Here is a 13,571-nt window from a genome sequence, read left to right as displayed (position 1 = left end):
TTGGGTTGCACACTGGCTAAACCGATCAACATATTTTTTTTAAAGCACACGATTAACACAGGATGCCCTTCCTGGGATAATCCTGCCATTTTTATGCAGGCTTGGGACAGGCACTAAGAGTGCCCTCAATCCCCAGTGGTTGAGTGTGGGGCATGGGCTAGAAATGCCACAGGCAAGTGAGAAGCCCACTACTAAGCCACAAACTTAGTAGACTTTTCAATTAAAAATTAAGTTCAGCATTAGCAGTGTCTGTTATGCTTTTGTGACAGGAAGCAAGTATGGTTCTAGATGAAGAAGAAAGTGATAACTAGCTATATAAACTTACCATTTATATAATATTTAATACAATATTTACATATTGCCTCACTACTACATGCCTCAAGTGTTTCCAACTGGTGCTGCTATATGTTCATGTTTGAGATGTTAGTCATGTTCATTCCTGGTTCAGTCACTGGCAGTTGGTTACGAGGTTCCATCATCAGTAAAGTTTAGTAAGCTCTGACGAAGCCATGCAAGACAAAGCCATGAGACAACTTCTGCTAACCTGATCAGTGAGCATGTATGCTTTTGGAACAAATTTTTTACACTTTAGCATTTCCATCAGTTTGATAAACCCAAATCTTCTTTCCAGAAGTTTCATATTTCTTATTAGTGGTTTCTTTCTTTTTTAGTACAACATTCTAAACTGTTGTATTGGCTATGCCTAATTGTGCCATAGCTCTGATTCGATTTTCACAGTTTTCCCAGCTTCAACATGGCTCAAATTTATCCCATAGATATCCCTCTCTCTCTCTCTCTTTTATAGAAGATACCCAGTTTTAAACCAACAGTAATCATTTACTGGTATGAATGATTTGGACAGTCAGTAACAGGGAACACATTGGCAACAAAAAAACCTATGGTAGTCATATTCCAATATTTTGGAAAACTCTTGTTTCAACGAGTTTTCACCATGGATCCATGTCCCCACCCATGTGATCGCGTGAACATTGTGTGTCGGATTGCAAGTGATATAATGGACAGTGTAAAATCTGATTCAAGCAGGGAGAGCATGTAGATTGATACACATCTTTAGGAATCTGGTTTCAAACCACCTCTAAAAATGGTTCTGATCACTAACTCAGTCACTCGCTCATCGTCTACAGCTTAATCCTGTATTCAGGGCTGCGGGGGGCCTGGAGACTATTCCAGGAAACTTGGGGCACGAGGCAGGATATATCCTGGACAGGGTGCCAATCCATCGCAGGTACCAGAGTACCCGAAAAAAAACACCAAGCAAGGGGAAAACATTCAAACTCCATGCACACAGAGGCGGGAATCAAACCTGAACCTTCGAGGTGCAAGTGCTAACCACTAAGCCACCGTGCCACCTTGTTTCAGATCAGATGTGCTAAATTCAGACATAATGTGGTTTTACTGTTCAGATATATATATATATATATGGATAAGCTGACCAGAGTACTGTAAGAATAAGCATTCTGACTGGTTCAATTGATTGTGTATGTTTGTCTCTTGTTTTTTTTTTCTCTGCCTTTTTTTTTTCTTACCAGAGGAGGAGTTTTACATTGGTTATAGGAACAGAGATAGTTGTTGTGCAGTTTATTGCTTATTGTACTCTGTGAAACCTGATGCTCAGTGTTTTCCTGCTGCTTTTAGGCTGTTCTACAACTCCTTCAAAATAAATCTTGCACACCTGAACACGGATAATTGGTTGTGGTTTCACTGGTATATTTTCATATCACATTTTCCTACCAATTGTACTGGCATGGAGGTCTTTGCTGTGGCGCCGTAGTGTTTTTCATACGTGCTCTTTAATAATGTAGTCTATAAACACACTAATAAAGCTTCTTCACCTTCATCTGATTAAATTCACAATCGCAACACGTTTTTATAATGACACAAGAACAGTTTTTTAATGCTGCTATCTAGAAGGTGATATTTTTATGAATCCTATCAATTGTGAATTTATTTATTAATCAATTTCAACCAATTCACAAGCATTAGACTAGCCAGGCCAGGTCTTAAATGATCAAAAATATTGGAATATGACTACCATAAGTTTTTAGTTGCCTACGTGTTCCCTGTTAGACTGACTGTTTAAATTAATTACTCTTGGTTTAAAACCTGGATATCTTCTTGAAGAGAGAGAGAGAGAGAGAGAGAGAGAGAGAGAGATCTATGGGATAAATTTAAGCCATGTTGAATCTGGGAAAACTGGGAAAATTAAATCAGAGCCATTGCACAATTGGGCATAACCAACACAACAGTTTAGAATGTAATAAATTGTACTAAAAAAGAAAGGAACCACTAAAGAAAAAAATGAAACCTCTGGAAGTAAGATTTGCCGTTATCAAACTGATGGAAATGCTAAAGTGTAAAACAATTTGTTCCAAAAAAATTACAAGCTCACTGATCAGCATAGCAGAAGTTGTCTCATGGCTTTGTCTTGCATGGCTTCGTCAGAGCTTACTAAACTTTACTGATGATGTAACTAATGATGGTAGCTGCTGAATGAATTTATACCGTAAGTCTGCAGAAACATTATGTCCAATAATTTACAAATTGTGAGGGACCATGAAAGACCAATGAGTGACAACACTGCCAACACGAAATAGACTTTATCAGAAAAAAGTGGCAGGTCTTAGACTGGCCAATCAATTACCAGACTTTAACCCAATTTACCCTAGAACTAAACAAAAACTGAAAGAAGCTATAGTACAAGACTATAAAAAAGCTTGTGAATACAAATTTACAAATTACAAAACAGCTTGCTGCAGTTATTTAAAGCAAAGGACATGAAACTTAATATTATGTGTACTTAATTTACACGAACTATATGTATGTATGTATGTATGTATGCATGTATATGGTCTGAGCATAAACGAAACTGCTGATCTACAGGGAATATCACATGAAACCTCTCTAGTGTTTACAGATAAAGGAGAGAATATCCTCTAAGCGGTAGTTCTCTGTGCAAAAATGCCTTGTCGAACAGCATCTCTGATCGTCAAACCTTGAAGCAGATAGGCTACAGCAGTCGAAAACCACACCGGTGCCAATCCTGTCAACTGAGTTCAAGAAACTAAGACTACAATTTGCATGGAATTGGAAAATGGTTGTCTGGTCTAAGAAGTCTAAATTTCTACTGTGACATTCAGAGTCAATAGCCCCATTAGTGCTACTACAACTAGTGTACAAATCCATATTATGGCAAAAAAAAAAACCACTCAGTAAAGAGAAAAGACAGGCCATCATTCATTTAAGAAATGAAAGTCAATCAATCCAAATAAAATCTCAAGAACTTTAAATGTATCTCTAAGTGTAGTCACCGAAACCATCAAACACTATGATTGAACTGGCTCATCATAAGTATCATCTGCTGCGGAAAGTTTGTTAAAATGACCAGCCTTAGAAACCGCCGGTTTACACTTTAACACTTCGGATTAGAGCCTACATAAATGGTTTTTGGAGTTCAAGCGGCAGACACATTTCAAAACATCCACTGTTCAGAGGAAACTGCGTGAGTCAGGCTTTCATGGGCATATTGCAATGAAACCATTACTTCAGAAGAAAAACAAAAAGAAGAGACTGCCTGGGACAAGAAACAAAAGGAATGGACAGCAGATCAGTGGAAGACTGTCCCTTCAGATGTCCTGGTCAGATGAGTACAAATTTTAGACGTTTGGTTCCACTATGTCTTTGTTATAACGGATGGTGAACGTATGGTTCCTGAATGTGTGGTTCCATTGTTAAACATAAAGGAGGTGTGATGGTGTGGGTGTGCTTTGCTGGTCACACTGTTGGTGACTTAGTCAAAATTGAAGGCACAACCCACAATCCCTTCTGGTTTGTACTTAGTGAGACTATCATTTGTTTTCCAACAGGACAATATCACACCTCTAGGTTATGTAAGATATATATGTCCAAGAAGTAATGAAGTGCTGCATCAGATGACCTGGCGTCCCCAATCGCCCAATCCAAATCCAACCGAGATGGTTTGGGATAAGTTGGACCGGAGAGAAAAGGAAAAGAAGCCAACTCCTTCAAGATGTTGGAAAACCATTCCAGATGACTACCTCATGAGGCTGACTGAGAGAATCCCAAGAGTGTGCAAAGATGTCAGCAAAGCAAAAGTTGGCTACTTTAAAGAATCAAGAATATTAAACATATTCTGGGTTATTTAACACATTTTTTGCCTTCATTAATCCATATTTGTGCGGTCACAATTTCAAAGTCTTCAATATTAATATACAAGATTGACAACAATAAAAATAAACATGAAATAAGAAGGTTTAAACTTTTGTGTTAACACAATGCCAAGAGGATAGGACAAGCAATGGTCTTAGAGAAGCAACTGTTGCTGCACATCAATCTGGAAAGGTTACAAAACCTTTTCCAAACAATTTGGAATTTGGAGTTTCTAGCAAGAAAGATTCAGAAGTGGAAAGCATTCAAGACAGTTCCCAGGAGTGGACATCCCAGCACATTCAACCCAAGGTCAGACTGTGAAATGCTCAGAGAAATATAAAAAAACAACCAACAGTTAGCTCGGACCCTACAGGCCTTGCTAAGCATGTTAAATGTTAAAGTCCATAACAGCACAATTAGAAGAAGAATAAACAACTACGGCTTGTTTAAAAGGGTTGCCAGGAAAAAAACTCTTCTGTCTAAAAAGAAGAGCATAACTGATGTTTGCAAAACTGCATCAGAACAAAACACAAGACTGCTAGAACAATGTCCTATGGACAAATGAGACCAAAGTGGAGTTGTTTGGCTTTACATCCCAGTGCCATTTTTTGCCAAAAAATTAATAGCATTTCAAGCAGAAACCCGCTGTCAAGCACAGAGGTGGAGGGGTGATTTAAAATTATTTTGGAGCCTTTGAAACTAGGCACCTTGCTATGGTGAGGTCATCTGTGCAACAGCGAAAAACTTGGTCGAAATTAGGTCATGCAACAGCATAATGATCAGAAACACACATGTAAATCTATATGAGAATGGCTAAAAACTAAAAGACTCAAAAAGAATTTTGGAATATCCTAGTCAAACTTCAGACCTCATCCCAAATAAAATGCTGTGGCATGACTTTAAGAGAGCTGCGCTTAATCAAATGTTCAAAAACCACATTTGAACTAAGGCAATGTTGAACAAAAGGATGGGCCAAAATTCCTCCACAACGATGTGAGAGACTGATAGAGTCATACGAGAAATGATTACTTTAGAATGCTCCTCGCTCACTCTGTAGGCTCCCTACACAGGCGGACTATTACTAAATAATAGTATATATAAACACACATACATGTGTCCCCATAATATTTTTACTTTAATCACTTTTGTGAAAGTTCTTTTATGATTTTCATTTATAAGCATAAACAACAGTGATTAATGTAAAGGACAAAAATAGGTGAAAGCACATTTTCCTGTCCCACCAAGTGTCAATAGTAAAGCAGAAAACTCTTAAGACTACTGCACTGAATGGTGAAATCTACTGTAATCATACAGAAATACTGTAATGTAAAAAAGTAAAGACAAAAGAAGACTTAATTCACATTCATGAAACACAGGACCATCACAACTCAGTTACTCACTTTAACTCAGTTAGTCAATTTCATTGGCTTTGCTTAAAAATGAAAACCTTTTTTTTTTTCAATAATAAGCCTAAATACATTATGTTTGTAAATATGATTATGTATACTTTATATTGAATAATAAAAACAAAAGTGTGAACACTTATTTCCTTATACTGTTTCAGCAAACAAATTTCTTACCAGATTTGTTGCAGGGAGGTTGCTCCGTTTTAACCGAAAGACTCTTTCCTTTGTGAATCTTAGCTGCATCTTCAGGGATTGGACATGTGCTCTGCTTTAGTGGGCTCTCCTTCAGTGGGCTCTTTTCTGTGGTGGTACCCTTTTTCTGTTAAAAAACAAGCGTCAAAATCCGCTCTGAAATACTTTCTTCCTTATCAATATTTATTATACAATATATTTTACATTTTGCAGATTTTTTTTATTATGAAATTTTGAGTTAACTCTTGTGACAAACAATCTGCAAGTTGGTTATTCTAATTTTAATTGATGGTTTCTCATATTAACCACAATACTGTTTAACTGCTTAGTATAGTGGAACCAGTGGGATTTAGCGCTTGTTACTCCTCTATCTGAAGAGACTAACGTAGCAGTGCTTAAGGAATTTACTCTGTCCAGCTCCCAGCTTCTTATCTGTAAATTTAAACAATTAAAGCTGTAAAGCTTTTACTTTAATGATAATGCTATAATGCTGTATGAAATCATCAAGCCAGTCATTGCTTAGATTAATAACTAACACAAAGTTAAGGATCTGGCTTAATTCAGTACAACTGCAACATGTAGCCGCCGTTTATTCCAGAACTCTTTTAACTTGCTGTCTACTTCTCTCATCAATATGACATTTAATGTCACTGGATAATGGCAAGTCAAAAAGGAGACATGCCCCTTTTTCCAGAGTTAATAGCAACATTAAATCATTACTGCTTAGGTTTAAGTTTTCTCCTGTTACACAACATTGCAACTGCACAAAAAACCCTTACTTTTCATGGGAACGATAAAAACATAAAACATCAACCAATAAATTAGTGCATTAACTATTAGTAATATTTAATGTGTTTTGCTTTCCTTTAAGAAACCAAATGAAAACAAACATTCCTATTATGTAGCATCTAGCTTACGTATATATATATATATATATATATATATATATATATATCTTACTTTTTTAGAGGTAGGGGCTTGAAAATCTGTAGCACTTTCCTTCATCTGAGGTTTCTTCTTTAATGTTGCAGTCTTTTTTAGTGTTTCAGGAGATGTCTTCTCCTTCTTCCTTGGTTTCTTCTGTTTGGTGATGGGTACATTTCCTTTGGAGACCCTATCTTTTTTACCACCATTTATTTTTTTCTCTGCCTCTGTATTTGTTTGAGGCTGAGGAATTGATATGCTCTCCAGCTTTGAATTTGGAGTCATTTGTATTGCAGGGTCTTCTCTTGTTTTCTCCTCCGGATCTGGAGCCAGCATGCTTTCCTTCTTGCCAACTTTACTACTAGATGCACATCTTTTCTTAGGACTGCTGAGCTCTGACTTTTGGCCTGTAAAGTTTTCTAAAAGCTTTGCCTGTTTGTCATGGCATTTCTCTTTGGGCAAAAAAACAGCTGTGGCATCCTGCCTATTGTCCACTGATGCATCTGTAAGCGGGGTATTGCTAATTGTCCTAGAGTCCTGTGGCTCTGAAATTCCACCAGGTGTAAAGCAAGTTGCCACAGTTTGTTGCACTGGAGGGTTCTGAGATCTGCTGAGCAAGTTCACCACATCAGGCTTCCTGGATCCCACAGTTGACAGGTTACAGTAGGTTTCACCAGTCAGTGCAGTGGTCTCAAGAGCTTTCTGCTTTACTATTGACTCCAAGTTGGACAGGGGCGAATGGGTTTTCTCCCATTTTTCATCCTTTACATTAGTAGGGCTTAATTCACATTTATGAAACAAGGGGCCATCACAACTCAGGTTGCCTTTGACCTTAGATGGGGCTTGGCTTTGAGCTGGACGTTTCTGCAAAGACATCCCCTGAAAAAGTGGTTGGGGCCACAGTGGTTTACCTGGTGGTGTAAATGAAACGCCTGCCTTTCCGCCTGATGTCCTTGGGGATTGCAAGCTTGTAGAAGTAAACAGGGGCTTGGATGGAAGCTCTTGCACTCCAGAGGCAGTAGTACTGGCAGATGTACTACCAGATTGCTTATCACCTTTATTGTGCCTTTCACCTTTAACTGAGGAAGGAGTCTTCTTGCTTCTAGAGGCCAATTGTTCACCTTGATCAATAATCGAAATTGTTTCTTGTTTAGCAAATATCTGAACATCTTCAACAAAAGCAGCACTTTTTCCATCCTTGCTGCGCAGGGTAGAGGCTAGTATAGGGCTTGCTACACCAACATATGTTCCTGGGAGGTTGTTTAAAGAACCTTGAGATGAGCCTTTGCCCCATGATGCACTGGGTTCCAAATTGTGATTGCTGAGTTTTGAGGTGGATCTCTGGGCTGACCCATTTCTTTGGGTGTCTGGTAGAATGGCAAATGTAGAAGCAGAACCATAAGTGGAAGTCTGAGGCCTTTTGGAGGCATGGGAATTCTTTTGATGAGGTTCAAATAAGCATTGCTCAGTTGTGGTAGTTGGACTGCTTTGAGCATCCTTAATGCTTTTTTGGCGCTTGGATTTTGAAGATAAGTCAAGAGGCACATCTCTAGCTTCTGGACACAGAGAACTGTGGTCCTCAGTAGATGATACAGTCTTCGGTTTCAAATATGCCACAGAAGTCTTTTCGATTCCTCTGTATGGGGGACATTTCTCTACAAGGCTTAGAAGCCTGTTCTGAGTGGTAATGTTGGCCAGTGCTGAGCTACAGCAGATGGCAGCAGTGGGAGAGATAGTATAATGAGTCAGTGGGGCTGAGGCTTGGGTAGCCTGTTGTGCTGGGAGAGGAATAGCTGGGCTAACAGAGGAGGAAATTGTTGATTTGTGCTCTCCGACACCTTTACAGCCCTTCGCATTAGAAACATGTTCACATCGGCCTTTCGATGCAGATGACAGTGGTTTCTTCTCAGCAATGCCTCGACCCATAGAAAAATGTAACGGATATGTTTTTAGCCTTGGAGTCGCACTTGAGCCAGGACAAGATACTGGACAGTCCTTTTGAAACTGACTAGCCGTGGCTTCTCTCAGTGCAGCAATCTGGCCCAATCCTGGGGGCAATGTGATCTTACAAAGAGAAGAAGCAAAGTTTGGAGATGGAAGAAAAGCAACAGGTTGGCCTGGTTTAAAGAGGGTTGAACATTGAAATCCTGGGGAAAGGCTGATAACAGGTTGGGTAGGTCCCGTGTTATGAGGAGCTTTCTTATTTTGAGTCGCACTATTGTTAACCAAAGTCATCAAGTCCTCTGAGCCAACCTTCTTACCACAAGGCCAGTGCTGAGCTGGGTAGGCAGCAGCTCCTTCAGGCTGGGCTTTTGGAACTTCCGTCCTATCGGGTAATGGCGTGCTAAAAGAATCTGTGTTAAATACAGAATTGTTGCGAAGATGGGAAGGGGGAACTTCGGGGCAATGGTTTGAATTGCTGGTCTTGCTAGCCTTGTCTGAGCAAACGCTAGGCATTTTGCAGTCTGTAGATGTCCTCAGCTTGTTCTGCTGTCCGTGAGGCACGTCTCCTCTAAGTTCAGGAGGCAGTGTCTGCTGAGGATTCCCCACCATGCTCTCTGACAGCTGTTTAAGGGCACTGCTCTCTTTGTTCACTGTGCCTCCATCCCCTACATTCATTGGTGAGGGATCCACCTAGGCAAATAATAAGAAAATTTAGAAATCAAAATCCTATCTAAAACTAAAAAAAAAAATTTAAATAATCACTCTTTTAACAAAACATATTATCACCTGCATAGGTGTTTTTTTTTTTTCAACACAGCATTCCTTTGAGTGTGTTGACAGATGTGTGTTTACCGGAATGTCTTCTATGTATGGCACAAAGCTAAAAACACAAAGAAAATGTCAAAGACAAAATCTGTATGATTAAATTAATAAATTATTAGAGTTATTTAAATATTCAGACCAGTCCATGCAGCACTAAAAAAGAAAAAATTAGATAATGAGACATATAGTACATCATAGAACTGAAGCACACTAACAGACACTAATTCACAATATTTAAAAATGTTTTATCTGGACATTAACATATTGTCCTGCATCTTGTCACTAAGTTAACATTATTGTGAATCATACCCGGTGCTATTTTCAAAATATACTGTATACATATATTTTTTTCAAAACAGTTTGGTACACAATATGGTGTTTAAATGATACAATCTCAATACAATTAAAAGTTTAGAAAAAACAATGTATGAATAAAATACAGAGTAAATAATAGTTTTCGAGAACATTCTATGTAATTTTTTTTTTCTATTTAGGATCAATGCAACGGCTAACAGGTGTGTCTCTCTGTAGCTCTAGATGTGTTTTTGAATCATGCATTCTCCACTACTGATTTTTGAACTTCCCAGTATCTGCGGTTCAAAATGCTGCCTATATACTGCAAAAAGTTCATTAAGCGTGTGTGTGTGGCTGTGTGATGCATTATCTACATCGGTCAAACGGCATGTACGTCCTCCAATCTCTGATTAGCTGGTTTTATGTCAAGCTGTACTGTGCCAACATAAGTGAGTCCAGAGCTACTTTGTTAAGAGAGCCCATACATTCTAGCTAACAAGTTAAAAAACCTGTTTAAGCACATAAAAAAGGTCATGAATATAACGCCATATCTTAGCTGTATGTAAGTACATTGTACACATATTTAGTAAGTTCTGCAAAATGTAGTGCTGGGCAATAAATCTCAAATTCATATCACGATTAACATTTTACTTTAATAAGGATTAATGAACGATTTTTGATGATTAACTTTTGTTTGTTTTTTGCCCCCATAGTTTACTGACAAGTTTTACACTGTAAATGTCATGTCACACACTGGATAGAGGAGTCATGTGACTACACACATAGTAGTATGTTTTTAAGGGGACAGTACATGAACACACGTTAGGTTAAGTCTTAACAGTATTTGAAAAAAAATTGACTTAAAATTAATTAGAGTTTTGATTATTTTTTTTATTAATTGCCCAGCCCTAAATTACAATTCTTATGTGCTGTTTACCAAATTACTCACTCACTCCTCATCTATACCGCTCCATCCTGTATTCAGGGTCGCGAGGGCCTGGAGCCTATCCCACACACACACTCACACACTATGGGCAATTCGGGAAAGCCAATTATCCTAATCTGCATGTCTTTGGACTGTGAGAGAAAACTGGAGTACCCAGAGGAAACCCACCAAGCATGGGGAGAACATGCAAACTTCATGCACACAGAAACGGAAATTAAGCCCACACCCTGGAGTGGCAAGGCATTTACCAAATTAAACACATAATATTTACTAGTGTGAGATGATCTCTCAAACATATCTTGAGACCAAGCAATAAACATATTGACATTTTTGTATCATGATATACATCAAACTCTGTTATACCTAAATGTATTTTATCTTAATTTTAGTGAACAACTGTAGTTGTACAGCAACAAACATTGTCTTCCAGAAGGCCAGGCAAAAAACTTGATATGTAAATGTATAAAATTTAGTTGCACAGTGCCTTTTGAGTTAACCTTTATACTGTTAAATTATTATTTTTTCATTACCAACATTTCATAAGTACAATATTTTACATGAAGAAAGTAGTGATGTGAGAATTTTTTAAAATCTGATTTGGCACACAAGATTTAAGATTTGGCAACCAATGGACAAAAATTGGTATAACCTGTTGTGCCAAAGCAAGATTTAACCCTTTAAATGTAATGTCTAAAAATTGAATACAGTAAGACGTAAACTAGTCATTATTGCATATAATAGGTAATAAAAATTTTCCATAGCAAGCTTTACAAGCAAGGGCGATATAACTTTGAGGCAAGGAGATTTTTTTTCAGCTCTTGCGTTCTTTAGTTAGAAACTTTACTTACAAAACATATCACAATTTCAGTATAAGTTGTAATGAATATATTTAGCATAGGATGCCTTATTTAACACTAAGATAAAAAAAGTCTGTTAAAGACTCAGGCCTAACAGACACATTTATATATAGGTACATTTAAAAACATCTTCCATATGAAAATTAAAAAATGCTGTCAAGGGATCCCAAACCAACAGAAAGTGATGTAACCCCATCACTGAGTATGTCATGCAGTAATGTCAAACACAGGAGATAGCTCTCAGACTTGTAAGATTAGTGCATGTCACCAGTGTCCGCACGTCAACACTGAAAATGGACATTATAAATATTTTTACCCAGGGTGGAGTTTACCAAAATGTCTGTTCGTGGAGACCTAGAGTTTTAGGCAGGAAAACAATTGTTTTTTTAACACCCATGTATATGTGGACAAGGTCTTAAATACAAATCGAATGATCTATATGTGCTTAAGCTAATATTTTGCCCCAAAGAGAAGCAAGTTCCTGGATTCACTAGGTAGATGTATAGCTCAATGAGACAGTGTGAAACGGAGTGTAGGGGCATCCCTAGTCAGTGAAGCCACCATTTTCTCAAGGAAATGTTATAGGTAATTTTTTAAACCACTGCTTCTGCTTGTTATAATTAAAACCAGTAATCTATATGAAAAACCATTCTATCAAATTTCTTTTTGCCTATTTCTTATTTCGATAAGAAACCATGAATTTTGTTTAGATTATGTCAATGTTAGGAATAAGTGTGAGAGGAATGGCTATGTCTTTGTCTCATAGCCTCAAAAAGCTAGGCCAAAGATTGCTACAACTCTGACCATATTCTTAAAGAAAGAGGAAGCCAGGCCGAAACTTGTCTTTACCCAATAAACAATGCAGGAAGAAGCTTCCATGAAAACACACACACACTTACACACACAGCAGGACCTTCAAACCAGAGTGCTGAATGAACGAAATGTGACTTAGTACCTGTGTGGTTTTAGTGTTTGAGGAGTTATTTACAGTATATCAGTATTAATAGTGGATGTAATGCACTTGGCATCCACTATTATGTGTCTAAAAATCCTCTGAAATACAGTTCTTCAGAGAACAGCATCTCACATGACTGGTGCACCAGATCAAAAGCAGTCCTGCACAAACACGAGGGAAAAGCGAACTACAGCCTGTGTGTGTGTGCGTGTGTGTGCGTGTGTGTGTACAGCGCACGGTTCCTCTCGCAGGTCAGCCGAGTCTGGCTAACGGACAGGAGAGAGAGAGAGTGTGTGTGTGTGTGTGTGTTAGTAAAGTTTGTCGACCCACGCGAGCTCTCATTGTCGCTGGTCTCGTGCTCCACTGACTGAAGCTCGATACTGAAATACCCCATTAGAGAATGCTAAATTAAGCTGGAGACTAGACACATTCGTCAGTCGGCTGGGGTGAAGCGAGAACCCGATTATCGAGTCGCTTTTTGATGTGATAAGACATGTGAAAGGCATGGCAGGGAAATACAACCTCGGCTCCTGAGCCCACTCTCTCCTGGTGTGTCGGCAGCGCAGACCAGAGGGAGCACACACACACACACACACAAAGGAGACGCTACAAGTATACATACAGGATGCGGGTTTGAAACCGAACGTCGTATGGAGATCGCCGATTTTCCCCAAGATAAAAGACTAAAAAGGATTTTCGCAAGATTTAAAAAAAAATGTCCCCTCGCATAAACTCTGCCTCGTCCACTCGCTCGACCGAGCCTGATGAACAATTGAGCGATCACACAACACAATACAGAAAGACGCCGCTGGCTCTCAGGTGGAAAATATTCTGTTTAAAATTAGGCCAATACATGAAACAAACTCGCCGCGATTCGCACACGGCTGAAAGGGGTGAGGCACGCAAACACGAGACGATGTAGGTCTTCTCAGCGGGAATTATCCGAAAACGACTTCGCGCTGAAAACGAGCCGTGTTGTTGATATGCATGCTCGTGTGGCCACGACGGAGGCAAAAAAAAAAAAAAAACACGCGTCCCTTCGG

The 13,571-nt window shown here is 38.7% G+C and overlaps 1 protein-coding gene across 4 annotated transcripts in view; it reads right to left on the bottom strand.

Annotated features, from left to right (window-relative positions):
- bcorl1 (BCL6 corepressor-like 1) overlaps window positions 1-13,571 on the bottom strand; it is a 39,623-nt gene that overhangs the window by 21,278 nt on the left and 4,774 nt on the right. For all 4 annotated transcript variants that reach the window (XM_053505275.1, XM_053505273.1, XM_053505274.1 and 1 more), the window contains exons 2-4: window positions 9,441-9,534; window positions 6,747-9,344; window positions 5,769-5,913 (exon numbers count right to left, since the gene is read on the bottom strand). In XM_053505275.1, the coding sequence (XP_053361250.1) occupies window positions 5,769-5,913; window positions 6,747-9,344; window positions 9,441-9,446 (2,749 nt within the window). In that variant the 5' untranslated portion in view covers window positions 9,447-9,534. The remainder of the gene's footprint in view (window positions 1-5,768; window positions 5,914-6,746; window positions 9,345-9,440; window positions 9,535-13,571) is intronic.

Source organism: Clarias gariepinus, chromosome 10, assembly GCF_024256425.1.
Source record: "Clarias gariepinus isolate MV-2021 ecotype Netherlands chromosome 10, CGAR_prim_01v2, whole genome shotgun sequence".
NCBI lineage: Eukaryota > Metazoa > Chordata > Actinopteri > Siluriformes > Clariidae > Clarias > Clarias gariepinus.
Note: the sequence above shows the minus strand (reverse complement) of the source record. Positions and strands in the feature narration are given on the sequence as shown.